This window comes from Lodderomyces beijingensis, assembly GCF_963989305.1.
Source record: "Lodderomyces beijingensis strain CBS 14171 genome assembly, chromosome: 7".
Lineage (NCBI taxonomy): Eukaryota > Fungi > Ascomycota > Pichiomycetes > Serinales > Debaryomycetaceae > Lodderomyces > Lodderomyces beijingensis.
Genome location: NC_089976.1, coordinates 229,095 through 256,460, shown reverse-complemented (window position 1 = coordinate 256,460; position 27,366 = coordinate 229,095). Strand labels below are relative to the sequence as shown.

The window sequence follows — 27,366 nt, the reverse complement described above, 5'->3', positions numbered from 1 at the left end:
TGTCGCTTATCTTTTTACTTTTTTTTTTTGTTCAACTTATTTCGTCAAAACTGTCAAGATACTGTGCTTCCACTTCATCCAAAATGTCCCAAAACCACTCTTCAATCACTTGCTCCTCATACCGATCACTTAGGGGCTTGACGGTGGCATCATCGCTTGGGGGAAAGTCAAACTCGGGACCGGCGTTGAGCGTCACGGCACCTTTGCCGAAAACGGACAACATCGGGTAGTAGCCAAGAGTGTTGTCGTCCGTGTTTCTATAGTTTGGGTTCAGCAGCTGCTTGACATTGGCCTCCAAATTAATCTCGTCGACGTCTTCGATGTTTGTCGGGAGAAAAGCATATAGATTTTCAATCGCGGTGCATTCCTTGCCATTTTTAAAAACGCGTATTTTGGAGCCGGCAATCACGGGGATATTTTTGGTCTTGTCGTCCATTTCTATAATGGCCTTTTCCCCAAACACAGTCACGGGGTTCAACAAGTGGTCCATGGTCTTGGTCCTGGTATACTCAAACTGGTCATAGTACAACGCACCTTTCGACTTTGTCGGTATCTGGTCGCGCACAATATTGTCATACTCGTTAAATCTAACATTATCCTCAACCGCCTCGGTTTTCTTTTTGGTTTTCCTCCTCTTGACTCGATAATCGGCGGGCATCTCGCTTCGTTTCTCCTCGACGTATCGCTCCAACTGCAATTTCTGTTCTTTCAAAGATGGCAACTCCACGAGGAACCCCACCACGTCCCCCGTGGTGAATCCACCTTCAATGCACACATTTTTCCTGCGGCTAGTGAAAACCAAATACCCATCAATGTCCCTTAGGCCGTACCCGTATCCGTCGTACCCCACTGGCGCCTCCAAACTCGCTTCTCTTTTCGCCAACCCAATCCGAACATGCGCCGAATCATTAGCATTTGAATCTGCATTTGCTGAGTCTGCATTTGCATTTGCATTGACAATCTTGCATTCGAAATAGTAGGATCCCTGCCTGATTCCAACATTGGCCCTAGCGGACCTCCATCCTTGTGCAGTAGTGATGGTCTTGCAATCGCGACTGAACAAGACGCCAGTTGATCGATCAAACAAACTGATGCATGCTTCAAACGGCGCAAGATCAGTCGTGGCATAGTGGTTCGATTGGAAAACGGGCAGCGGGCGACTCAATTTGTATTTGAACCCGCGTCTGTTCACGGGCAAGTCTTCAACTTGATAGAATGTCGTGTTGGAGTGGGTCATGCTTACGTATGGCTGTGGTTGCGCCTGTGAGTATATATCTTGTGGCTTGTAGGGCACGGGACGTAGCCTCGGGTGGACTATTACATTGTGGGCCTGTTGCTCTGATGTTGATTTTTGCCGCACCGTGGTGGTGGAAGCGGTAGGTAATTCCTGATTAAAGCGGGCTGATTTGAATTGATTTGCTCCTAATTCTGGGGTACTTTCAATTTCGTTTGGCATTAGTTTTTGGATGGGTTGGAAAGGTGGTTGGGAAGGGGGAGGTGGAAGGGGGGGGGGAGCGTTTTTGAATTTTTCAGTTGGAGCTGCATCTGGAACCATACAAGCGCGATGCACGACTGACTGGACATGCCATGCCATGCCATGCCATGCCATGACATGCCAATGCCATTTATTCAATCTACTCTAGAGCTCAAAACGTCAAAAGTATAGAGACATACTACGCGAACCACAAACTCATTACAAATCAACAACAACCTACAGTTCCACATGGAGATTTGAAACGAATAACATTATCAAAAGTTCAAGATTGTCCATACGCGATAGTCCATTGTCCTAAGAAATTCACCACCAGGTCTTCTTCTTCTTCTTGTCAGCCTCGCGGCTCAACACCGTAGCACGCCCAGTATCCCTCAAGACAGCACTGCTGCGAACAAGCACCTTGCCCCGCTGGTCCTCGATAACACTCTCCAACTCCACCACCTTCCCGCCCAACAGCACGCCATCCTTCATCTTGGTCTTGACGATCAAAAACTGGTTAGCAAAAGTAGGCAGCTTGTAATTAATCACCAAGTTCTCAACCATGAAATCTCCCTTGAGGTTGCTCAAGGTGTGTTGATTCAAGCTTGCGCTACGTTTGAACGTTTCATTTAGCAAAGTAGCGATTATACCGCCGTGGATTATAAATGGGTATCCGCATAGTCTGTAGCCTGCGTGGACTATGGTTACGTTTTCGTCGGTTTGGATGTTGTGGAACGTGACTGGCTTGATTAAGATTCCTCCTGGTTTGGCTAGTGTTTGATTTGTGAGTTCTGGGACATGGTATTCGTCCTGAACGGTTACTGCGGGTGAAGTATTACTGTTGTTCTCGCTGTTTTTGGCAGGGGTGGCGGTGGCGGATTGGTTGTCCAAGACATTTCGATCCAAGTTTTCCCAGCTCGACAACTTGAACCACTGGTGGTTCCGTGGATGTGCTAGCGTTTGATATATGGGCAAATTCTTCAATTTAAACTCGAGCTGGATTGGCAAGAGCTTGTACTTGGGGTCGCGTTCATCGATGTGTGTATACAGTTCGTAGTAGTCAAATAAGGTCTCCCGATACGAGATGAAGCCGCCAAGTAGCAAAAAGGCCGTTGTGGTGTACCAGTTGATCCAACGCTTGTTGGGGCGGCGCGGCGGAAGGTGAGCTAGCGGTGAGACGTTGCCGGATCTCGTTGCATAGTGTCTCAATAACTGCGTGGTACGGTTCTTAAAAACGGGCTGGACTGAACTGGGGAGCCGTCTCATCATAGCTGGTGGTGATTGTTGATGATGGTTTAGGTTGATGGTTTTGGCCCTGCGCTCATTCAAATTCAAACTCTTCCACATGTGCGCTTCCAGAACGCAGAATATCACCACACCAGGACTTCCACAACCTACCGAAATGGGCCCAAAAAAAGAAAGCCACCTGAATCGCTGAGAATAGCACCAGCATCCAGTGAGGGCTCTCTGATGACCCATTATCATACTATTATCTACAAGATGACATAGTTTGGTATCCGTTGAGGAACATGTATTTACCGTGTTATATAAAAAAGGGGTTATATCTATATATACATTTATATACATATAATGTAATGTAACCAAGTATATTCTATAATAAAATAGTGGAAGTAAAAAATGTACAGTTGATGCATCATTAAAAAGTCGTTATTAGCTTGTTGAAATATTTCACTGGTGTATTCTTTTTTCCAACATAAGTGTTGAAAATGTTGAAAAAAAAAAGCAAACAAAAAGAACTCAATGTTTGAGATGTACTTGTGGTCAGTGTGGTTGTAGATGTAATCAATACCGCGCTTAGTATCTGTAGATGTCGGCCTTGAATGGACCTTCCTTTGGAATACCCAAGTACTCAGCTTGGACATCGGTCAAAGTGGTCAATCTGGCATTCAAGTGGTCCAAGTGGCATTTGGCAACGGTTTCATCCAAAATCTTTGGCAACAAGTGGACACCAACATCGAAAGGACCGGTCTTGGCAAACTCGGGGAATTGTTCTCTAAATTGCTTATTGTCAGCATTGAACAAGGCGATTTGAGCCAAGACTTGATTTGAGAATGAACATGACATGACAAATGACGAGTGGCCAGTGGCGCAACCCAAGTTCACCAATCTACCATCGGCCAACAAGATAATGTGACGGCCATTGTTCATCAAGTATCTGTCAACTTGGGGCTTGATGTTGACAACGGACTTGGCGTTGGCTTTCAACCAAGCAACGTCGATTTCGATATCGAAATGACCAATGTTACAAACAATGGCATCTTCGGGCATTTGCTCAAAATGCTTGCCAACAATGATATCTCTACAACCGGTTGTAGTGACAAAGATTTGGCCAATCGAGGCAACTTCGTCCATAGGTGCCACTTGGTAACCAGAGACAGCAGCCTGCAAGGCATTGATGGGGTCGATTTCAGTAACAATGACACGTGCACCCATACCTTGCAAAGCCATGGCGCAACCTTTACCAACGTCACCGAATCCGGCAACAATGGCGACTTTACCCGCAATCATAACGTCGGTGGCTCTCTTGATACCATCAATCAACGATTCTCTGCATCCGTACAAGTTGTCAAACTTGGACTTGGTAACGGAATCATTGACATTGATGGCGGGCACCTTCAATTTGCCGTCTCTCAAGGCCTTGTACAAGTGGTGGACACCAGTAGTGGTTTCCTCACTCAAACCAAAGCAGCCTTGCAACATCTCGGGGTACTTTTCGTGAACCAAACTGGTCAAGTCCCCACCATCGTCCAAAATCAAATTCAACTTGGCGCCATCCTTGAAGGCAAACAACTGCTGTTCAATACACCACTGGTACTCCTCTTCAGTTTCACCTTTCCAAGCAAACACCGGCACACCGGCAGCAGCAATGGCAGCAGCAGCATGGTCCTGAGTCGAGAAAATGTTACAGGAAGACCACGTCACTTCAGCACCCAAGGCAACCAAAGTCTCAATCAAAACTGCAGTCTGGATGGTCATGTGCAAACAACCGGCAATTCTGGCTCCTTTCAAAGGCTGGGATGGACCGTACTTCTTACGAATGTACATCAAACCGGGCATTTCATTTTCGGATAACTCGATATCTTTTCTACCAAAGGCAGCCAATGAGATATCGGCGACTTTATAGTTGTTTGCAGCCATTGTCAAGGTTGAGTAACGATGTGTTTATTGCAGCTAGTAAAAACGTGTTTACTTGAAGAAAGAAAAAGCAAAAGAAAGAGGGAAAAGAGGGAAAGAAAGGGGGAAAAGAAGGAGGTGTGAAAAATTGCCAATTTGTTGAGTCGAGCTGGCACTGGTGGTGAGACCGCTACTTGATGCGTGCGTGTCTGAAAAATTTTAATCTCACACAAAACTGGACAAGAGCCAACGTGTGAATATTTTGCAATTTCGTTCAACCACCAGAATGGTTCCGGCAGTGGCAGTTACCACCACCACCTACTGAGAGATAACCAACAGAGCTACAATAATCTGTAATCTAGATCAAAAACTTTTACATTCTGTACTGTATTTACTTCTTTTATTTTTTTTTTTCCCCTAGAAAAAAACCCTATGAAAATCTTACAAATATTTTTAAAAAAACGGACCCTTTTTACATTTTACATTTCTGCTTTAGATTTTTTTGATTTTGTTGAAAGAAAACAGCATAATCCATAATCAACATCTCTGAACCCCGGAATCTTTGTTCCCGACTCACAATTCAAACTTTAACCAGTCTAGATCCTTATGCGCAGGGGCATTTACTCCATTGGCATTGCCATTTTCAAGCTTGACATCCTTTGCCATGAAGTCGTTACCAAATGTGACTGGCACCGGTTGCGACTCTTGTGGAGTTTGCATTTGCTGAAACTGGTTCAAGTTGATCATTTCTTCAATGTCAACTTCGTCATCGTTTAAGCTAGTATAGTTTTTGAAAAAATCGTCATCATTCATCACGCCGTTACTAGAATCGAATCCCGATATGGGCATAGCCATTGCGTTGTCTTGAGCTCCACCACCGCCACCACCCAAAGCCGAGTTGTTGGAGTTTGATGTGAACGGATCATTTTGCATCATCACGAGTTCATCGTCTATACCTGATCGTTGTTGCATTGGAGGTCTGCTGGCCTGGTATTCTGCCAATACCCGTTGCTTCAACAACAGCTTGGGGCCGGTTTGTTGTTGCAAATGCTGTTGACGTAGTTGACTGGTTAGTGTAGAAGCCGGTGGTGGTGCCGGGGTCTTGTTGTATGAATTGGTGGAGGAAGGAAGAAGATCAACAACGTTGAGTGGCGTTTCAGGCACAGAACTAGGGGTAGTTTCTTGATACCTCTGTTGAGAATGAGGGTGAGGGTGATGATGATGTTGCTGGTGAGGGTGATTTTGAGAAATTTGATTATGATGAGGTTGATTTTGATTTTGATTTTGATGATTTTGATAATGATGATGATGATGATGATGAGGAGTGTTTGCAAATGAACTAGGGGAGTTATATGAGCATGGAGTATCAGCAAAATCGTGGTTCATGAAATTCTGGTTATTGCTATTGAAAGTTGTAGCGGAATTGTGCCTCGATATGCTGGGGTGCTGCGCTTGGAAACTGCCCTGGTGGAATTGATTTTGCAAAATTTGCTGGTGTTGTTGCGGCACGTCAAAGTAGTTCGACTGCGGGTTTCGTTGACTCCATGAGTTGACATTGTTTGAAGTTAGCGAGTTGATTGGGGTGGAAACTGAAATGCTTTTCCGACTCGGTATATTCACCAACGAAGTTCTTCTACTCAAAGACGTGGACGAGATTATCGAGTTAGTTCTCTTGAGCGATGAAGATGGTGGTGGTTGACATTGTTGTTGATAGCTTTGCCCCGTCAAGGAAACGGTGGAATTATCTCTGCTTCTGCTGCAGCTAAAAGATGACGATAACGGCGTCATCCCAGCAGCAGCAGCAGCTGCAGCAGCTGCAATATTGACTTCAGATTTCTTCCTCTTGAACGGTTGATTGTTATTTACAGTATACGAGTATGAAGAAGACGAAGCCACCGATGACGAAGCCGACGCGGGTGAGGTTTCCAGACTGAGTGGATCATGAGGTAAGGAAGAAGGAATTGCAATCGATTTGCTGTTGAACGAACTTTTCAAGTTTGAAGCACTGGGTGGTTTGGGCAAGATGAGGACATTTTTGAATCTTTGCGTGGAGTTGGAGGAGGAGATGGGCGTACCATGCAGCAGCACCCCGTTAGGGACGGATGATCCCATTGCAGGGTGGAGCCTCTTTTGACCTGCGCCATCGGGTTTGATGAATGAATTTGCACCAACCGAGCGTGGCACCGACGTTGATGATTGCATGGAATCCACCATGGACATGTTCCCAGTCACCATCGAAGGAGTTTTTCTTGAGTTTCTTTTTTTGATGACGTCGGTTTTCAAAGACAAAGGACGAGTAGTGCCATGTAGTTTGAGAAATAAACCACAAGCATTGCACAAGGTGTTACCACTGGCGTCTTTTCGCCACAAGGGGGTCTTTTGAGTTTTGCAATTGAAGCAAGTGGTGACAATACCTTCAGCAGCCTGTTGTTGCAGTTGCAGCTGCAGCTGCTGAGGATGTTGAGATTGGTCTTGGTTCTTCAATTTCGAAAGAGAGCTGGTCAAGTTTGATTTCGGGGCCTTGATGGTCTCTGATTCCGACGGTAGTGATGAGTTTGTTGAACTTGCCGATGCATTGGACCCGTGTCTTGAAGTGGAACTAATGTCGGAACCAGGTGTAAGCACCTTAATCTCGTCCTTGATGGGATGACTCGGACTCGCCGAGCTCTTTTGGCAAGAACTTGAAGATAAAGACGACGATGATGACAATAAAGTCTTGTTGGTGTTGCTGTTATTATTAGTATTATTACTAGTATTGTTTTGATTTGCCCCGTTTGCTTGCTCCGGTTTTATCTTTATGGTGTTGTTTTGCAACTCATCTATAGACAAGGGAGATAGCAAATCCAACGCCGTTTTATCATTTTGGTCCGGTATCCTCCTGTGGTGGACAGCAGGCGACACTACAAACTCCTGGCTATTCAGGGACTTCATGTAGGCAAGATGGTTGAGCTGGGTTCTGCTGTTGGCCTTCCGTAGTTGTCTATTTTCGACTCTCGACTGTAGATGGAGTAGTTTCTTTGCCGAATGGAAAAGGTCAACGAGTGACGGGCCGGCATCAAACTGCAACGCTTGGCTTGGTGTAGCCGAGTGGGTGGTGCCCACGGCTGGAGTTGTAGTTGCACTTGCGCTTGTTTTCAACTTGGTCACTGCACGTGTATTGTCTTCACAGCCGCTCTTGCTTGCGGCTGAAGACAGTGCCATTGAACTCTTGACTATATGTTCCTTTTATAAAGGTTGAAGGTTCGACGTAGCTTGCGGGTGGATGCGACCAACAGGGCTGACTGGCTCTCTTTTTTCTTTAAAAAAAAATTTTTTTTTTATGTTTTGTCTCAAGAAATGCTCTCAACAAGTAGAATTAACCAGTCGTTCGAAAAACTCGCTAGTAGGGGGATATGGAATGAAAGCGACGCTGTGAAATGAACGGAAATCCTCACTTGCGGGGAGTTGGGAGGGCCTCTTCTTCTTCCTCTGTTTCTCTCTCCTCAGCTGTTTTTTTTTTTTTTTTGGAATGAGAGTGAGTGAGTGAGTCTCTTATTTTTTCACCTTCTCTTTCTTCGGTTCTGGCCAGCTGAAACTTGACTAGCGACAACTAGAATGGAAATTCCAAATATCTTTCCAGTCAAAAAGAAAAAACGGTCTTGGTGTGAGCTTTGAAAGAAGTTGTGGTGGTAAAGAAAAAAAAAAGATACTAGTGGGCCAGTTCCGGTGGTGTAGTGTCAGGGTTTGAGTTCATCCACTCTCGATATGAGCTGCGTGAGGAAAAAGAAAGAAAAAAAGAAAAGAAAAAAGTGAGAGAGAGAGGCGAGCAGATAAAATCCAGTGTCGTGTCGCGTTTTCGGTGCTCGACCGGTGTCGCACTTTTTTACCACCAACTGGCCTTCGCCACTCGACCCAGTCCTTGTTCTGCCTTTCTTACCTTTTCTTCTTTCTAGGCTGGATAGCAGGGAAATGGCAATGTAAGAAGTGAACGACTTTACTGGGTTGCCTGTTTTATGAGCTGCAGAGAGTGTGACCAAATGGTTTGGCCTGCAATCCCGAGGAAGGGACCGATATCTCTCTCTCTTTGGCACTCGTGTTGTTATTTTATTTCCCCCCCACCAAGGGCTAGAGTCAGAGGAGACAAGGACGTCAAAGGGTTGCAATTTGTCGGTAAACGACAGTACAACAGCAACAAGAACACTCTCACTGCAAGTAGAACCAAGCGGCCAGAACGGTATGTGTTCTTGTTGTCTGGATCGAAAACCCAAGTTCTTGTTGCTATGTTCATGTTTTAGAACTTTTGCAGCCAAATTGGCACAGAAATTCAGCTGCTCATCATCCCTCGCTGTACCCACATACCGTCGTCTCCAACAGTTCGATTTAGCTGGGTGCCAAAGAAATCCCTCTGCAACTCATTTGTTCGCATGCACCAAGACAAAGAAACCAAAAAATTAGCCCAGGGCTTAGAAATTTGGACTTGGAAGGGAAAAAAACTAGCAAGCTAGCGGTGCGAATTTGACCCGCCAATAGGCTTTGGAATTAGCCTAGAAGCATGGACGCCGACAACAACGTCCCGCTTAATATTGCCCTACGCACGGGCTGTTCTTGTTTTTGGAACAAGTGAGTGAACATTTGTTTCTCATGGACAAAAGACCAATCCAGCGAGTAACAAACGAGGCTCTATCGTCACAACATACGACGTGTGGAAATGAAAAAAAAAAAAAATTTTCAGTTCGGGTGAAAGATTTTTTGTTTTTGACGTAGCTGCAACACAAGTGGAGGCAAGGGCGACGGGGCAAAAACCAAGCCCGATACCTTTGCGGTATATTGCAAAACCCAAGGAGGCTGGGAACCGATGGATCTGGTGGGAAACCAAAAAACAACAACAAAAAAAAAAAATGAGCCGTGGGGGATAGTCGCATCACACAGGGGTCGGTTGGGAAAGGAGGGTGTCTGGCTACGCCTTTCCCGCGACACTTGACGACAGATTCAACCAAGCGTGAAATCACGACATCATCACATCATCGCATTACCGCATCTGCTATTGGGATGTGATGCGTGAGTTGTTGCAATGCAAGCACTACACACACATGTAATTGACGCCCAGTAGTACTGAGACCAGCATTGAGACCAGGTAGAGCCCTACGGGGTCTGGCTCATCGAGGTTGTCTCACTTTTTACAAGCCACCAAACGGTAACACACACGAGTCTCCCGGTTGTCTCTCACGGGTTTTTAAGTTGAAAAGTTTTTATGCGTTGATAGGAGTGAGAGTGAACTGCTTCGGCCCATGGTTGATAGATGGATGCCTAGTCGCTATCGTTCTAGCCCCCTCCCGCCTAGAGTAAAACTCGGCATTTCTGCCGCAAACCTTCCCCCCTCTACTTCTACAAACACAAGATCGACCTCGGAGATCCTTTTTATGGTTAAGGTTTTATTCAGTCAGTCGATAAAAGTTACAATTTTTACTTATTTCATTACGTATATGAAATGTCCCACATCATAGCTCGTTTTTTTTTTTTTTTTTTTTTTGGAATTGTTGATGTATATATGTATGTGTTTTCAATTAGCGGCAGCTTGTCTTGCTGATGTGGTGGAAGAGGACGACGAAGACGAAGATGGAAGTAAGGAAGAAGATTTATGATGTCCGTGATGATTCTGGTGGTGTTGGTGGTTGTGATGATGATGACTGTTGTGATTGTGATTATGATACCTATTGTTGTTTTTACCACCACCTCTCTCTCTGTTCGAGTTACCCAGATTGACATTTGAACCTTCACCGCCGCCATTGGTGGCACCACCACCGTGTGGGGCTTCCACATGCAATCTGTATTCAAAACTGACTCCCCACACGCGTTCGTTTGCGCCAGAGTCCAGCGTGGTTACGCCATCTGACCCGCCATCTATTATGGAGTCGCATTCACGAATCACGCGTAATATAGCGTCGCATATGACACGTCTAGCTTGAAACGCAGAAAGCGGACTTGTGTTGGCACCAGATGTGCTGGTGGCAGCGCTGAGTTTTTCCAACTGCTTTTTGGAAAAATTGAGATTGGAGTTCCATACAGATATAATGTCTTCGTCTTTCCTCACACTAAGCACAATTCCACAGATATCGTTAAGTAGCACATTTTGCAACTCGAGCGATTGCGAGTTGGGAATAAAGTTCCCCGTGAGGATCTTGAGAACTAGTCTTTCCCACACCAACGCTGATCTCTTGCGCAACTTCTCCACCGATTGACAAGGCAGAAGTGCGTCACCACCGCCACCACTACCTTGTTGTAACTCTTTCTGGTCCTGGGATTTTCTCGCGAATCTAAAGATCCATCTTCCACCTTTGGCATTCACGGGATCTTCCCACGCGGGATTGACTCCCGTTTTGAAAATGAGAAACTCGGTGCCGATGGCGAGTTTAAAGCTGTTCTTGATCGAAGTGAGCATAGTCCACATCTGTTCAACAGAAGCAACGTGGGAAATCGTGGTGGAAGAAGAAGAATCTTGACTTTGGTGCGTGAATTGAACTTGGTTGGTTGTCTGTAAATACGAATCGACCCCTACTTGGGCGGCGTCGCTTTCAACAGCCGAGGTCGCAGCAGCAGCTACTTGAGCTGCGGGTTTCTTGTTTCTGGAATGGTGCCATACCGTCCAACAGTACGCGAGAACATGGTCCGATACTGATACACTGGCGAGTGCCTCCTGGGTCAATTTCTGAACATCGAGTTTGGGCAATTTGGAAAATTCAATCACGGGCGCATGCAGACTCGACGAGCCATGATGGTGGTTGTTATAATGATTACGTGAGCCGTTGTTATTACTATTATTATTATTGTTATTGTCATGACTATTATGTTGGTGATGATTGTTGTGATGGTGCTTTGATCTGGGTGGGAAACTCGGTGTCGAAGCACCACTGGAAGCCGACACTGTGGGCGACAAGTCAGCCCCTTGGTTCATAATAATTCTATTGAACAACGACTCTGCTCTTTTCAAATTATCAGACATGGCGTACGGCTCTGGGACTTTGAATTAGAAAAAAAAAATCAAGTTTTCTGTTAACCGGATTGACAAATTTCAACTTTTGGAAACACGAGTAAAAATCAAGTAAAATGCAAAAAAAAATGATTATCAGCTGTAGTAATAATAGTAACAGTAGATGTGCTTTATAAACACTATAATACAAAATGAGGAATATATGAAAAATTAGGGCTCGTTGGCAAGTTGATGATGTGTAAAGGAATGCTGTTTAGGAAAGCTAGCTCTTTTTTTTGTTTTTTTTTCAAATGTTTCTTCAAGATGCCCATTGGAAAGAGCAGGAGAGAGACAACCCACACACACATGTTTCTTTCTTTGCTAGCGTTGCACTACCACCACCACCTCAATCACCGCCACAACTCAGCAAATGTCCTCATCTCACGGCATGTGTCTTCCGCTATGGACCAAAAACTTGTTTGGGGTTGGTAAAAGAGAGCTACAGAAGTATTTTTTTTTTGGAAGTTGAATGAACAACTCGTAATAGTTCGAGTCAATGGTTTAGAGATAAGATGCTATACAAACCCCTCAGTCTAAGCTTTTCCGTAGTAGTGCAAGAAGCCACCCAAGGTCTTGCATCCGTTGATGTAGTTGCCAACATCCAATTTTTCGTTTATAGAGTGAGCGCCGTCATCGCCTCTACCCATGGGCAATAACAAGACGTCAACGCCCAATTCTTGTTCGAAAGTCAAAGTGATGGGTATCGAGCCACCTTCTCTTGTGAAATCTGGCACAATGTTCCACACATCCTGAGTAGCCTTGGCGGCGGCTTGGAAACTAGCGTTGAAAGGATCGGAGACCCAGTAGTTACCATCATGGATCAACTCCACTTTAAACTCATTTGGCGATTTCAATTTGGCAAATTCCTCATTGATGTGTTTGAAAACAAGTTGGTCCAATTTTGCCGAGTCAATGTCGGGCACTGTTCTGATGGAGAATTTACCCACGACTTTGGCGGGGATCACCGTCTTGGCACCGGCTCCCGAGAATGCACCTTCGATTCCGTGAAGAGACAACGAGGGGTATCTCCATCTGTGTTTCAATATATCCTTTTTGTTTTGATATATGGCTGTGCTTGAACCCGAGGCCGCGTTCAACTCCGCTACCGAGAAGTCAATATTGTCATACAACGCATCTTCCTTTTCGGTTAAAGGAGCAACCATTTCATCGACACCTGGAATCAAGATCTTGCCCGATCCGTCAACCAACGTCGACATCACTTTGACCAAGTCCGTCATTGGTTCGGCAATGATACCACCAAAGATGCCACTGTGCAAATCAGCACCAGGTCCTTTAACAATGATTTGGTAATAGTTGCATCCTCTTAACCCATAAGTCAAAACAGGCTTTGTAGTACCCAACCAGTAATTATCAGAAATGGTAACTTGATCAACACCTTTGAAATATTGCTTCGCTTCTTTAGCTACCAACTCATCCAAGCCCAATGACCCGCTTTCTTCCATACCTTCGAAGCAAACCACAAGATTAACTGGCAACTCCCACCCCAATTTCTTATGAGCCTCGATAACATTCAACCACCCCATCACGGGTCCCTTGTCATCGGTTGAGCCTCTTCCATACAAGATCCCCTTGGCCTTGTCGTACGACATCTGGAAAGGTTCCGTGCTCCAGCCGTCTTCCTTAAGCGCAGGCTGGACATCGTAATGGCCATACACCAACACGGTTTTCTTTTTGGCGTCCGAGCCAAACCTGGCGAGGACAATAGGTGGAAGTTGCAAATTTGCATCTTGCACCGGTGGTGGTTGAGTGCCCAATTCCTTCAATTGGATATCAGTGAACCCCAAAGTCGTCAACTCATCCACGAGGAAATGTGCCATCTCAACCACTTTTGGCCTCAACGATTCATCTGATGAAACCGAGGGTATGGCGATGGCTTTTTGCAATCTCTCGATGAATTTCGGTGCCAACTCATCAATTGTCTTGAAAAATGGTTCCAATGGTAACTTGTCGTATTCCTCTGACATATTTTCTTTTGTTCTTCTGTATTCAAGCCTGACCTGAGCAGTTGAAGCAAAAAGAGGCGAGGGGCGGTGGTAGTGGTGGTTCAGGAGGTTGAAAGAATATGACAGATTACGACATCTACAGTCTTTGGTGGTTGACACGACTTTTGGACAAGCCACACGATGCCATGGCACTAATGAAAATTTATTTTGCAACTGTCCCATTCTTTTTCATCGCTTTTTGCCGCATGAGATCTTTCTGAACAAGATGGCTTCTTCGGTGTCAGTTATGCCAAACCCATGCCCATTCGTTTTGGGTTATATGACTGCTCCTCTTGGGAAAGAGCCACCGAGTTTAGAATCTTTTTTTGGGAAAATACCACTGAATGGAGAATAGAGCATCACCCCCAAAATCTTATCTCCATTCATGCCTCTGGCGACTCTCGCAGCTCTCTCGGGGCTTTTTTGAAACCATCTCTGCCATCTGATACCTGCGCTATTAGCAGTGATGAAACTTGACATCCAAATTGAAAATAAATTGAAATCTGAGGTGGTTCTTACAAACTCACGTGACTTTCACGTGACTAGCCATTTCCTTTCTTTCCAACGCGCGTAAAGGTTTTATCGGGGGGTTTTTTCCGCGGGGAACACAGGTGATGCAACAACAACAGCATCATCATCATATTCATACCCAAACAAAGCTCATGAACCGTGTTATTATATGAGTCCAGAACCTGATCCAATTGACTCTGATACATCATCAGATGACGGTGATTTGTTTACGTTGCTTCAAGTCAAGAAGCCAATTTATACTCGAAGCAAAGATACCCCTCGTGGAAGAGGTCAACGTGAGGAACAAGCAAAAGAAGATCACGATGATCAACCATTACTTGAGCATGATTCAATCCTCGGCAAACTGCGAACGGCTCAATTTTTCCAGGAAGAGCGAACGAAGAAGACAATGACAACAACAACAACAACAACGACGACGACGACGACGAAACCAGCATACCTCCGCCGTGGCACTGAATCCGACCAGGAACGCAATGACGATTTGGCATTCTTCAGAAACATCAATAAGCAAAATGCATTCTTGCGGGAAATGAGGGAAAACAGTGAAGTCACTAGTGAGCATCGGCATTTGCGCAAACGATTTCAAGAAGCTGAGCAGATTGCCAGGGAGAAAAGAGTATCGTTAGATGAGCAGAAGTTGCGAATATTGAATGAATTGAATTGCGATTTGAATGGTGGAAAAGAAGAAGAAGAAGAAGAAGAAGAAGAAGAAGAAGAAGAAGAAGAAAAAACAGCAACCGGTTCCAATGGTAGGAAGTACGATTTGGTTCGAGACAACTCGTATTTGGAAAAGTTGGTGGAGATGGAAAACAAATCGGTCGATGGCATTGTTCGGCATTTCTTCTGTTTGAGACAAACTGGGCCTAATTTTTGTGCCGATGCAAAGTATGCTCACGGGTTATCGCGATCGTTGCGGTTTCTTATAACCGGCAGGGATAAGCAGCTAGCGTTCAATCAGTTTAAAAGGAAGTTGAAGGGCAACATTTTGAGGAGTTTGCATATGGACCACGTGAGGGCTATACTTGATGTTGCCGAAATGATTAGCCAGCAGAAGCTGATTGAGTTTCCTGTGTTTACGCTGGAGGAAGTTAAAAAGTTGGCAAAGATGATTGGATATCATGTCGAAGTTGATCGCGGAACGACAACGACCCTACCGATCAAGATTGAGCAGAGCAATTGCTGTGTTCAGTTGCAGTTGGCTCGGCTAAGTCTATTGTTGACTACACACCTTGCCTTTGCACATCACGACGTGCAAATCTTGGACGATGCCATGTGGATGTTTCTCATGATCACATCCGATTACAACGTTAATAAGTACGCACTATTGACATTGCCGATGTTTATCAAGCTTACATTTCCGAGAATCGTGGCCATCTCAAGTGATGATGCTACGGCGTTGACTAACAAGTTGTACTTTATGATTACCTCGATCCATGCTGCCAAGCCAGCAAACAAAGACGGTCAAGACAAAAAAACCGTGCGCAAAGTTGACTTGGAAATACAGTACAGCATCATAAAGCTCCTCAACGTGACATTTACCAAGCAAGTTGCCAAACAAGTTGCCAAACAAGCTGGCGTGACGGCTAATGTTGAAACAGTGGTCAACAATCTAACGTTGCGCTGGATCTATGCTCATCCAGAAGAAGAACTACCGAAACTTCCTCGACTCATCAAGTCTGCACTCATAAAAGGCGACGTTCGATACTTGTTGCTCGCCCGTGATCTAAATTTCGCCAACGAGATCTACCATTTCTACTACAAGATCAAGCTCTTGCCCTATGTGCTAGTTTACCAGCTTTTCGATTTCGACAAGGGCAAACTAGAGAATTTGAATATCTTGAGAAGTAAGAAAAACTCCATCGATTCCATGGTTGAAAACTGCTACTACTTAATGAGTCAAATCAAGGAAGTGATTTTCAAAAGACTAGAGTTGTGCTTTGATGGCGATGAAGTGATCCAGTTGTTGACTGACGTGCATCAGGATTTGCGATTGCAAGGTGATAAGATTGAAGAGGATTTGAAGATGATGAATGATGATTTTTTCTATCATGGCATGTAATGTGGAAATAGAGGATATATTATAGAATCAAGAAGTGGCGAGGTGTGCGGAACGTGGTGGTGGGTACTATTTCGATATAGATCAAGTCTCTTCGGCACTCTCTATTGGCCACCCACAACGTTACGTGAGTTTTTGGAGCACAGCTTGACAAGTCCCGTGTTCGTTTCCGTGCTCGTTTTCGTGATTCTAACTGGGAGTAGCAACAATATAATACCGGTGCATGTTTGGTGGCTGGCCCGGTCCGATGCAAATCCCGCAACAGGGGCTCACGTGGGGTCCTTCCTTCCCCCGGTCAGCACAGGACATGTATTCCAAGTCTAAGCGGAGGTGCGTGAGCGAGTGAGCGAAAGTTTGACGTAACTTCACCAGTTTCGGAGTTGCAACCAAAAATCTCGACGATTTCACCACCCATCTCCAGCGAAACATAAAAGACCCAGTCAGATTAGAAACAGATAGATTAGAAGCAGAAAGCCATTTGAGCTTATTGGATATTAGACACCAAGTTAGAGCACTATCCGCAACCCCCCATGGTGGCTTAAACTACTACTACTACTACAAAAAAAAATTCATGATTAGAGCATTATCCATCACCACACCAACCCGTATACGCAATTACACCACGCTAGTTCCGAAAATGACATCAGACCAAAGCAGCAGTTTGAACAGTTTTGAGCAGACTACAGGTCAGCCAGTGACATACATCAACCCCGAGCTTACCCCGACGGAAAACGCCAAGCCAGGCCGCCATGTCCACTTGCAATTCGGCTACGGCCCCATGCCCGTTACAACTACAGGCACCAGCACCGCCAACAACAAGACGATATTCTTCTTTGACATAGATAACTGCTTATACCATAAATCCACACGCATATTCGAAATGATGCAAGTCAAGATCCACGATTACTTCAAGCACAATTTGAAATTGCTGGACGAAGAAGCAACGCATCTCCACATGGACTACTACAAGACGTACGGCTTGGCCTTGGAAGGGCTAGTCCGAAACCATCAAGTCGACGCATTGGACTACAATTCCCAAGTTGACGATGCGTTGGACTTGCACGCGGTGTTGAGGTACGACAAGCCCTTGCGCGAGGTGCTTTTGCATATTAAGAATCTGGGCAAATTCGACTACTTCTGGTTGGTCACCAACGCGTATCGAAATCACGCCTTGCGGGTCTTGAGCTTTTTGGGCATTGGCGACTTGTTTGATGGCTTGACCTATTGCGACTATGCGCGAGCCCCCATTGTATGCAAGCCCATGGTTGGCTATTTCGAGCGTGTTTTCGAGTTGACGCGCTTGAGCGACACGGACTTGAAGAGGCAATGGTTTGTTGATGATTCCGCGTTGAATGTGCGTGCTGCTTTCGACTTGGGGGTAGGGTACGTGATTCACTACGTTGAAGACCCCGCGGATCTTGCCCAGTTGAAGAAGAAGCTGGACTTTGAAAAGTATTACGGTGGTGGCTCAGGTGAGGAAGGTCGGAGGATTTTCATCTTGACTGATTTTCAAGACTTGCCTCACTTGGTTAACAGAGTTTGATAGAGAGGTGGATATAGAGAGTTATAGAATTTTATCTCAGTTTACTTGACTGCAAAAAAAAAAAATGAAGAGTTAAATTCGGCCGAGATATCAACCCGATTACCGAAGAGCTCAAGAGAGGGGCCCTATTTTTTTTTTCACCACCATTGTCACCATCATCATCAGTCAAGCAGAAAAGAAACGCCAGAAACTATCTTTGCCACAATGACTCAAGCTCCGCCAAAGAGAATCTTGTTTTTCCACGGCTACACCCAAAACGCAGCCTTGTTCCGCGCCAAGACCTCAGCCCTCCGCAAAAAGCTCCAAAAATTTGGCTTCAATTGCATCTACCTCAACGCACCCTACGTGTTATCACCAGCTGATCTCCCCACGACGGACTCCCTCTCCAAATTCGGCTCCGCTACATCGGGAGAGGAGAGTCCCGTGACGTATAGAGGGTGGTGGATCAAGCCGAATAAGAGCAACGACTGCATCGATCTTGATTTGTCGATCGCGGCCGTGCGCGATTATGTCCAATCTGGGGAGATCATCGCTGACGACGAGAAGGAGGAGAAGAGCGAGAGCAAGAGCAAGGGCAAGAGTCAGGAGGGTTCCGAGGATGGCGACGTGGTTGGTCTAATTGGGTTTTCTCAAGGGGCATCATTCGCGGGACTCATAGCTGAGAAATTCAATGAGTTGTTCGGCGCACGAGGCCATCACGTGAAGTTCGTTGTGTGCTACTCCGGTTTCAAATTGGACACTTCTCCAAGATCCGGCAATGAGAAATACCAAGGGTATTATCGTGGTGGTGGTGATGGGCGTTTGAGGTATTTGCATGTGTATGGCGAGTTAGATACCGTGGTTGATGAAACTCGGAGTTTGACTTTGTATCAGGCAAAGCAACTGGTGAGTGATGTATTGAAGCATCCCGGGGGTCATTTTGTGCCCAACTCTAAACTTTACGTTGATCAGGTTTGCGGATGGGTTCTGAATGTCATGAATGGGGAGGAGCCAGAAAAGCTGGAGAAGCAGGGGAACGACAACGACAACAAGAAGAGTAAAGACGACGACATTGATGAATTGTTGGCTATGATGGATGGGTTCGGCAAAGCTTAAACTGTTGATGCCACCGTGCCACCGTGCCACTGAATAGAACTCTTACAGATAACGATAGACACATGCCCTCAAATATTTTTCAAATCTCAAGCTATACTTTTTTCAAATTCTACAATTCATCATGCTGGACGGAGTTTTTTTTGCTCCGTTTCCCACTTCTATACTTTTCCAATTTCTTGCCCTTTTTAGAAAGCGGGCCTTCAACGGGCTCGACTCCCGACACCTTGGTGATCCACTGGCTAATCTTTTTCTTATCGTTCAACTTCTCCGACTCGGCATACTGGACCAACTCCTTCGCCGCTTTATCGAAATAGAACAAAGTCGACTTGTCCACCGCGGGGATCTTCACTGTTGTTCCACCTATATCAACACTCTTTTCAAAATCATTCAATTTCCCAAACATGGCAAAGTCGACGCTGCCCAAGTAGTCAATGGCTACAGTCTTCAAAAGCGGGCTGATCAGGTTCGCTTTTGCCACGAGGAAAACCTTGGGCGCATAATTCGCATCACTGGCATTTTCCGATATCCATTTCACAAGGTCATCTTCAAGATTGTACAATTTCGTCACGTAGTTCTTTAGTCTCGAAGTGAGGAAACTAGAAATCGCCTTGAGCGTACGCTGACCTTGATACACTTCGCTCGCATGCTTCTTTCCCCTTGCCGTGGGTTTGCCCTTGGCGAATTTGGGCGGTCTAAACACCATTAGCGTGGGGAAACCTTGGATTTGATACGATGAGCAAAGCGGCTTGTTTTGGGGATTATCGCAGTTCAACGCGGCTACGTTTATGCCGAGCTGGGCATCCTGGTTCATGTATTTGCTTAGTTTCCGCCATACGGGTTTCAATTGCTGGCAGTAGCCGCACCAGGGAGCATAGAACTTGACTATGGTGGTGTAGTTTGTATTGTGGATGGCCTTGTCGAAGTTGGAGGCACTGAGCTCGATTACGTTTGGATCTGAGGCGTACTCGTCTCCTTGGGCTCGTGCTGATGCGCGGATGAGAAACTGGAGGAATAGTATTAGGGCCGAGGCTATGAGTTTCATTCTTGGAGGATGGCGTCCAAGTTGGCGTCCAATTCTGCTGCAAAGTCTTTTGAGGAGTGAAAATGAATAGAAGCTGAGGTGCGACGTGTATATCTTTTTAATGGGAGTAGATGGAACAGATAAGTCCACGAATCACGAGATTCAAGCCAGCTCCCCAACGACATATACTCTTCTACACACACTCTGCCATGTTCACATCACTCTATTCTGCAAATGAGCAATGCAATCTATAAATTACTCTTTACTAAACGGCCTGCTATGCTCTGCATTTGAATAAACCCCTACTCCCTTTCCGTTTATATATAAACTCCCACATAATTCATAACGTCAATTGCACTGTATCCAATGCTAACCAGGGCAACAATTGATCCCACCAAGTACGTGGCAAACTTTTTATTTCTTATGTCTCCTAGCAAAGTTGACGCTAATGAGCCGAATGCGACTAAAAGTAGGACGATTGTAAAGAATAAAGTCAATGGAGTTTGGGCGCTGTTGTTGACTGGGTGCGAGTCTACCGTGAAGTGCTTGTTGTATTCTGCATACAGCTCCCCATATTGGCGTTCAATCGACATATTTTATGCTCTTTGTTCCTCGTCGTGATGGCTGTGGTTGAAGTCAAGTTGTGCACTCGAGTGGTGGTCGTGGTGGTGATTGAGTCGGTTGATTTGGTTCTCTTTTTTTTATTTCGCTGTCAAAGATTCCCGTGAGAGAACCCGCGATTTCTTTCCCCCCCGCCATTGCCACCACCACACCTCTATCAGTAAATAGCAGAAATGTCGGAAAGTGGCTGGAACACGATTGACTCGGACGCGGGTCTATTTACGGAACTAGTCGAGAAGCTAGGCGTGGAGAATATCGAAATCAACGACTTGTACAGCATAGATGCCGAAACGTTGCGAGCCGTGCTGCCCGTCTACGGGATCGTTTTCCTTTTCAAATACGGCAACTTGGACCGGACATACGCCAAGTCCAACCAGCCCATTACGGGGACGTATGATGCCAACTATCTCGAAAAACAGGTTTTTTTCGCTAATCAGACTATCCGGGATGCATGCGCGACTCAAGCTGTGCTAAACATTTTATTCAATTTGGACAATGTCAATCTTGGTGAAGAGCTCAACAATTTCCGGAGCTTTGTCGCTGGTTTCGACGCGGAGATGATTGGCGAGACCATCTCCAATAGCGACGTCATCCGCTCGGTGCACAACTCGTTCCTGACTCCCAGCATGCTTGCCATTGATAAAAAGCCACCCTCGGACAACCACGATGATAAAAACGATGGCTTGTTTCATTTTGTCGGGTACATTGCCAAAAATGGCGAGCTTTATGAGTTGGATGGGTTGAAGCAGTTTCCCATAAGTCATGGCTCATGCAACACCCAAGAGGAGTTTATCGAGAAGATCCCACTGGTCATCCAGGAGCGAATTGCCAAGTACGATGCTAGCGAATTGAGGTTTTCGTTGTTGGCAGTCACCAATGACAAATTGGCAGCTGCAAGAAACGCAGGCGATGCTGTTGAAGTTGAGCTGCAGTTGATGAAACGACAAATGTGGCACCGGGAGAACGAGTTGAGAAAGACTGACTATACGGGGTTGATTGTGCAGTTATTGAAGAATATCGCGCGAGAGTCCAGCGACGAAGAGTGGGAGGCCTTGTTGCAGAAGGGAAGGAACAGCACCCAGGAAATGATGGCTGCCTCGATAAGAAAACTGTAGCGCACCCGACAAGGGGAGACAGAAATCAGAAAGAGAACGATAGCTGGTTGGCTGACTCAAACAAGTTGCTTTGAAAAAGTTTGAGCCTCGCCACGCACGCTCACCACCAAAGGGACACGAGAGGTAGACTTTAGACTCTGGCGTCACTAAATTGTTGATCTGTACTTGTTCTAAATATCCCATAATTATTAAACCTCATCGTAGCCACCAAAACCTCCAAATCCAAATAGTCCACCTCTACCCGAGTGTCTTGAAAAGTAATCGAAATCGATACTCGTGAAACAGCTCAAAATCACCGCTCTTTGGTCCATCGTGATCCCCAGCTTGCTAATCTCACCGTAGTATTGTTCCATGCCTTCAAAGCTTCTTGGGTCGAACCGTAACACGTAAACACCAGTATCAGTAAACATCTCTCGGCCGAGACCAACCCAATTCCTGTCAATCGAAGCTATAACTTGTCCACTCTCATCCTTAACTGGGAAATCAAACGACAAAAACGGAGCATCAACATCGCCAAACTGTTCATAATCATCAGTTTCTTCATCTTCCAACTTGAACAAATTGTATCTGCGTCTCCACAAGTGCCATCGCTGCACGCTTTCGCCTACCACTTCGTAAATGAGCTCGTTATTGTTGGCGTGGTTGTACCCGGGGAGCAACGCTTTGATGTGGGAGTTTATAAATGAAAACGGCCGCTTGATGCTGAGTGCCAATTCGCCCTGTAAGTTGTAAACGTCGATAGCGAATGGACGATGGAGCCGGAAAAACTGCCGTCCCAACGTTTTCATCAATCCCACGTCTTTCTCCTGCATGAACCCGATGATTTGGCCCGAAGCGTTCATGATGGTGTAGTTGTTTGCTTGTTCGAACCCGATGAATAGGTTCATAAACTCGATTTGCCGCTCAATCACGAGCGTCGGTTCGGCCAAGATGGAGTATATGGGGTCCTCGGGGGTGATTATGCCGTTTGTATTGTTGGGTATGTGGATATAAGGAGAGTGCGCGGCATGGTGACGGGAGTATTGGCTGGGGTCAGGAGATGACGAGGAGGAGGTGAAGCCCAGTTGGCGTGCTTTTTCTTGAGCTTCTTGGAATTTGCGTACTTCTTCGGGGGTTATTTCGTGGGTGACTCGAGTGCGGTTGCTTCTGCTACTGCTTGTGTTATCGGGGTACCGTGGTAGTGAGAGCTTTGACGTTGTGTTGAGGTGGCGAGATATGCACGCTCGTGGTTTTAGGTGGTGAATCGCGGGGCGTAGCAGCGGCAACATCTTTGAAACAACTAGTTGGCCCTAACACCTACTGGTTCTGCACTGGATCCAATTGAAGTTCAACTCCTCTTTGTATATATATATACCACAAGAAGGGATATTTCGGTAAATTCAGCTTTTTTTTTGAAATAACTAGTTGGCCCTAACACCTACTGGTTCTGCACTGGATCCAATTGAAGTCCAACTCCTCTCTCTATATATATATACCACAAGAAGGGATATTGCGGTAAATTCAGCTTTTTTTGCAATCTTCAATTGCTGTGGGCAGTCGAGCGATAACCTTCAAAGTAAAAGAGTATGGTTTATTCGAGAACGATATCGAGTCTTCCCCATTTGGTAGCGCATAATTACCACCAGCAGTCACGTGACAGCCCATCCCCATGAAAACCCTTGGGGTAGTGTGAGTCTGCCCAATTGCCCGAAAGTCACAACAAATGGGGCTCCCTTTCGCTGATGGCGCCCTCGCAGTTAACAGAAGGGAGTTTTCTCCCCTCTCCCCTTTCCAAAGAGAACAACTACCAACCCACACCACACACCACCGCAACTACCAAATGACATTATCATCAAGACGTAGAGAACTAAGAGCTTCCGTGTTGGACAAGAGCACGTCACAACATCATTTAAGCGGCACCGGTGCTGAAGGGATCACCGACGAACAGCTAGCTCAGGAATTGGCCAACCACGGAGTGCCCCAGCCTCATCACAACCACGAGCATTTGCACCATGAGCATGGCCACTTGGTTCATGGGGCTGTCATCCATCCACACCACCAAGTAGGCGCAGGTGGAGAAGACGATGGGGACGTCGGGTATGACAGTGCTGACGATGAGCAGTATCAGCCTGCAAATGGGGAGTATGGGGAGGAAGATGAAGAGGATGGTGAAGAAGAAGAAGAAGAAGATGATGATGGAGTGGAAGAGTTGTATCATGATCCAGCCGGTAGCACCACCGCCAGGAACAACCAAGGTAGCAGAAAGAGAGGCAAATTGGGGGCACCATCGACGTTGTCGTCATCGGGTAGCACCAAAAAACCGCGCTTGGTCCATGAACATGCTGCTGGTTCTTCAAGTGCGTTGGATGCCGCTTTGAACGCTGCTGCTGCTGCTGCTGCCGCTGCACACCATGCTCAAGTTAATGGCGTTCCAGCGCAAGGCCAGCTTCTTTCGGGGCAGCAGCAGCAGCAAATGCTGCAGCAGCCACTTCTGCAGTTGCCCAATCCGCAGCCACACCAGGTTCCAAAACAGACCCGCACGATTTTCAAACATATCGATAACCCCGACTCCACGATTTGCGAGTTTTGCGGCAAGGAGTTTCGCAATGTTATCGACAAGAGAAACCATCGAAGAACCCATTCGCAGCCAAAGAAGTATGAGTGTTCTTCGTGCGGTAAGAAGTTTAGCCAAAAGGCCAACTTAGCCATCCATGAAACCCACGTTCACCACGATTTGGTCTTGGGTGAGGATGAGATTAACGCAGTTGCTCAAGCGGAAAGTAATGATGTCCAGCGTCAGCAACAACTGCAACAAGCTCAGCAGCAGCAACAGCAGCAGCAGCAACAGCAACAGCAACAACAGCAACAGCAACAGCAACAACAACAGCAACAACAACAGCAACAGTTCAAACAAGAGGTTGAACAGTTGCACAATTTGCAGCAATTGCACCACCACGCATCCCAACAGCAATATGGAACAAACGTTGTGGATGACAACGTGAATGTGTTTGCTGAGGACCCATCGGCTAGACACCAGCACCACCTCCACCAGCAACACCAACAGCAACAGCACCACCTCCACCACCTCCACCAACAACAGCAGCAACATCACGCTCACTCTCAGTCCCAGCCCCAAGTGCAGACCCAACCACTGGTCCCTGTGGACTTGAAAGATGTGCGAGTCTTCCATTGTTCCGCCTACAAGTGCGGCAAGGGGTTCATCTCGTACGAGAAATTGATGAACCACATCGAGGTCGATCACAAGGACGCGCAAGCGCAAGCACACGCGCAAGCACAGGCCCACGCCCTAGCCGAAGCCCAAGCGCAAGCATCACAAGCCTCACCACCACACCCACCACAGCCACAGCCATCATCGAACCCCTACGATCCAGCCGTGGCCGCGCAGGCGGTGCAAGCAGCCACGGCGGCGCAGGCGGTCTCAGTCGCGAACCAAGCAGTCTTGCCCACTTCACACACCTCCACGCGCGGCTTCAATGCCGCGATGAGCTCTCCCGCGTCGCAACCGGGCACCATCCATCCTCGTCCAAGACAACGCCGCAAGGAACCCACGCAGGAATCCATCAGCGCCAAGATCCACCACTGTACTCACGCGGGGTGCAGTAAGCTGTTTGCGAAAGTCAGCGACTTGACAAGACACTATAGGATCCACACGGGGGAGAGGCCGTTTATATGCGAGCATTGCGGCGCTAGCTTTAATCAGAGATATCGGTTGACTACTCATGTCAGGATCCACACGGGGGAGAAGCCTTTTAGTTGCAAGTATTGCGGCAAGACTTTTGCGAGAGGTGATGCTGTCCAGCTGCATATTTTCTCGATCCATCGGAACAAAGGCGAGGCTTTCTAAGCTTGAGGTGCGAATGAGAAAAGAAGAGAAAGGTGGGGGAGGGGAGTTTGTAACTTTAGTTTAGGTTGTATGTTTTAAGTACTTGATATGAAGCGATTGCGAAAACGTAGCTCTATGAGCCTCGAGGCTCTAACTATTTTTTTTTTTTTCCTTTGGTGGACGTACTTGTAATGTAGTCGCTGATTTCGCAGCCATTTCCCATGGGCGACATCAAACTAATCAGAGCTTATGTTTGTTTAGAGTCTTCACGAAGGTCTGATTCATAGAGAGAGTAATCCAGCAAATCATTGGCCATGATTTGTCCATTTTTTTGCAAGATTCGGAGCCGGGGTTCGGGGATCTCGAGGGCTCGGTCGAGCGGCACCTCCGTCTCCCTTGCCGCGTTCTGCATCAGTCCATTCTATTTTTTTTTTTTTAGATTGTGCAGTCGAGCAAGTCGAGCGAGTCGAGATGTGAAATTTTTCAAAAGAAAAATGTGGAGAAGTGCTGAGAGAGCTAGGAAGTGAGGTCTGTTACTAGATGAACGGATTCAAATGTTCAGAAATGTGTAGATATATGTGTATTCATTTTTTTTTTTTTGGTTTTGGTGGTATTATACAGAGAGTTTCTAGGTTCAAACTAACCAGTCTATAATTTTAGAAAATTTTTGGGTGTGTTTTTTGGGGTCTGAAGGTGGTTTTTCAGAGGCTGTCATGGCTCACGTTGCTCGCCTGGCGTTGCTCGCATGGCGTTGGTTAGTTCAACTTCTTTTTATCCGAGTTACCACTCAAGGAAGTGCCACCGCTAGTATCCTTGGTCAACAAGTCCTTCACGTATTCGTAAACGGTAAAGGTGACAGCTTGACCGGGAGCAACTCTCATGATTCTTGGCGTGATACCCTTGTACAAGGCATTGACACCTTCTTCCTTGATCAACTGTTTCCCGATCTTCAAAATTCTCACCCAACCACTCTCGTTACTAGCATAGCTCGACTTCTGCAATCTTGTCTTGATGGTGTCCAAAGGAGCATTCGACAAGGGGCCCAATGCACCCGAGATCAACCCGATACCACTTGTTTGCCAAGCAGGCAAGATTTCCGTGTTTTGCTTCTTTTGCAAATATTCCTTAAGCTTCGAGTAAACGGTGAAATTGACACCTTGGTTGGTAGCTTGTCTAGCGCAAGTTAACGAGACGCCACGATAGAGAGTCTTGAAACCTTCTTCTTTGACAATGAGATAGGCAGCGTGAGGAGCATTTCTGTATTTGGGCACATCGAGGGGGTCCTTCATCGAGTGGTGTTGCGCTTGTAATCTAATCTTGACCACTTCCATGGGGTTGACAACCATAATCGACTCGGTTATACCGGCACCAACACCAGCAAGAAACGTCTGCCCCGAGGTGATCTTACCGTCCTTGTCATAAAAGAACGATCTGTAAAACTCGTACGACGAGAACCTAATGGCCATTTTGGGCACAATACCAATGACAACTGCACCCAACCCTTTATAAAGCGAAAGAAATCCTTCCTTTTGGACAATGTTCATACCGGTACGGATGAACCCCGGGGGCTTCTTGCCGGATTTCTTGTACAACTGCATTCGAACCTTGATGGTGTCCAAGGGGTGGCAGCACAACGCCTCAAACAACCCAGCGACACCACCGGCGACAAAGTCAACTGCTCCTCTCTTGGCCGTCTTGGGCGCGGGTGCGGATGCTTTAACCTCTGCTGTTGCTGCCATTTTCCGTTATATAGGTAAATGCTGAATATATATGTATATGTGGTGGTGAAAGCACTAGTTGAATAAATAAAAGTTGCGCCAACCGGAGTCGAAGTGAATAAGTTGGTGGTGGCAGTATAAGGAGCTGAAAGAAGACTGATGTAAAAGAAGAGCAGAAGAAGAGGAATAGAAAAATTTCTGGAAATGATTCCATTATTTATTCGA

The 27,366-nt window shown here is 46.2% G+C and overlaps 14 protein-coding genes across 14 annotated transcripts; 5 read left to right on the top strand and 9 right to left on the bottom strand. All coding sequences in view use genetic code 12, as the record gives it.

Moving 5' to 3' along the window:
* Positions 1–31: 31 nt before the first annotated feature.
* On the bottom strand, positions 32–1,456 carry LODBEIA_P54260 (uncharacterized protein; the record flags this gene model as incomplete). Its single annotated transcript, XM_066975757.1, has 1 exon — positions 32–1,456. The coding sequence occupies one exon, from the start codon at positions 1,454–1,456 to the stop codon at positions 32–34; it is 1,425 nt and encodes a 474-aa protein (XP_066832364.1).
* A 342-nt stretch (positions 1,457–1,798) lies between these two features.
* Positions 1,799–2,821, bottom strand: LODBEIA_P54250 (uncharacterized protein; the record flags this gene model as incomplete). The annotated part of the gene is made up of 1 exon (XM_066975756.1): positions 1,799–2,821. The coding sequence occupies one exon, from the start codon at positions 2,819–2,821 to the stop codon at positions 1,799–1,801; it is 1,023 nt and encodes a 340-aa protein (XP_066832363.1).
* Positions 2,822–3,289: 468 nt separating this feature from the next.
* Positions 3,290–4,633, bottom strand: LODBEIA_P54240 (uncharacterized protein; the record flags this gene model as incomplete). The annotated part of the gene is made up of 1 exon (XM_066975755.1): positions 3,290–4,633. The coding sequence occupies one exon, from the start codon at positions 4,631–4,633 to the stop codon at positions 3,290–3,292; it is 1,344 nt and encodes a 447-aa protein (XP_066832362.1).
* Positions 4,634–5,182: 549 nt separating this feature from the next.
* LODBEIA_P54230 (uncharacterized protein) lies at positions 5,183–7,810 on the bottom strand (the record flags this gene model as incomplete). The annotated part of the gene is made up of 1 exon (XM_066975754.1): positions 5,183–7,810. The coding sequence occupies one exon, from the start codon at positions 7,808–7,810 to the stop codon at positions 5,183–5,185; it is 2,628 nt and encodes an 875-aa protein (XP_066832361.1).
* Positions 7,811–10,148: 2,338 nt separating this feature from the next.
* Positions 10,149–11,588, bottom strand: LODBEIA_P54220 (uncharacterized protein; the record flags this gene model as incomplete). Its single annotated transcript, XM_066975753.1, has 1 exon — positions 10,149–11,588. One exon carries the CDS (start codon positions 11,586–11,588, stop codon positions 10,149–10,151), a length of 1,440 nt encoding a protein of 479 aa, XP_066832360.1.
* Positions 11,589–12,148: 560 nt separating this feature from the next.
* On the bottom strand, positions 12,149–13,600 carry LODBEIA_P54210 (uncharacterized protein; the record flags this gene model as incomplete). Its single annotated transcript, XM_066975752.1, has 1 exon — positions 12,149–13,600. The coding sequence occupies one exon, from the start codon at positions 13,598–13,600 to the stop codon at positions 12,149–12,151; it is 1,452 nt and encodes a 483-aa protein (XP_066832359.1).
* Positions 13,601–14,537: 937 nt separating this feature from the next.
* LODBEIA_P54200 (uncharacterized protein) lies at positions 14,538–16,208 on the top strand (the record flags this gene model as incomplete). The annotated part of the gene is made up of 1 exon (XM_066975751.1): positions 14,538–16,208. One exon carries the CDS (start codon positions 14,538–14,540, stop codon positions 16,206–16,208), a length of 1,671 nt encoding a protein of 556 aa, XP_066832358.1.
* Positions 16,209–16,842: 634 nt separating this feature from the next.
* Positions 16,843–17,748, top strand: LODBEIA_P54190 (uncharacterized protein; the record flags this gene model as incomplete). The annotated part of the gene is made up of 1 exon (XM_066975749.1): positions 16,843–17,748. The coding sequence occupies one exon, from the start codon at positions 16,843–16,845 to the stop codon at positions 17,746–17,748; it is 906 nt and encodes a 301-aa protein (XP_066832357.1).
* Positions 17,749–17,952: 204 nt separating this feature from the next.
* On the top strand, positions 17,953–18,843 carry LODBEIA_P54180 (uncharacterized protein; the record flags this gene model as incomplete). Its single annotated transcript, XM_066975748.1, has 1 exon — positions 17,953–18,843. One exon carries the CDS (start codon positions 17,953–17,955, stop codon positions 18,841–18,843), a length of 891 nt encoding a protein of 296 aa, XP_066832356.1.
* A 109-nt stretch (positions 18,844–18,952) lies between these two features.
* Positions 18,953–19,885, bottom strand: LODBEIA_P54170 (uncharacterized protein; the record flags this gene model as incomplete). The annotated part of the gene is made up of 1 exon (XM_066975747.1): positions 18,953–19,885. The coding sequence occupies one exon, from the start codon at positions 19,883–19,885 to the stop codon at positions 18,953–18,955; it is 933 nt and encodes a 310-aa protein (XP_066832355.1).
* A 773-nt stretch (positions 19,886–20,658) lies between these two features.
* On the top strand, positions 20,659–21,600 carry LODBEIA_P54160 (uncharacterized protein; the record flags this gene model as incomplete). Its single annotated transcript, XM_066975746.1, has 1 exon — positions 20,659–21,600. One exon carries the CDS (start codon positions 20,659–20,661, stop codon positions 21,598–21,600), a length of 942 nt encoding a protein of 313 aa, XP_066832354.1.
* A 188-nt stretch (positions 21,601–21,788) lies between these two features.
* LODBEIA_P54150 (uncharacterized protein) lies at positions 21,789–22,868 on the bottom strand (the record flags this gene model as incomplete). Its single annotated transcript, XM_066975745.1, has 1 exon — positions 21,789–22,868. The coding sequence occupies one exon, from the start codon at positions 22,866–22,868 to the stop codon at positions 21,789–21,791; it is 1,080 nt and encodes a 359-aa protein (XP_066832353.1).
* Positions 22,869–23,419: 551 nt separating this feature from the next.
* LODBEIA_P54140 (uncharacterized protein) lies at positions 23,420–25,444 on the top strand (the record flags this gene model as incomplete). The annotated part of the gene is made up of 1 exon (XM_066975744.1): positions 23,420–25,444. One exon carries the CDS (start codon positions 23,420–23,422, stop codon positions 25,442–25,444), a length of 2,025 nt encoding a protein of 674 aa, XP_066832352.1.
* A 734-nt stretch (positions 25,445–26,178) lies between these two features.
* LODBEIA_P54130 (uncharacterized protein) lies at positions 26,179–27,162 on the bottom strand (the record flags this gene model as incomplete). The annotated part of the gene is made up of 1 exon (XM_066975743.1): positions 26,179–27,162. One exon carries the CDS (start codon positions 27,160–27,162, stop codon positions 26,179–26,181), a length of 984 nt encoding a protein of 327 aa, XP_066832351.1.
* Between the last annotated feature and the right edge of the window lie 204 nt (positions 27,163–27,366).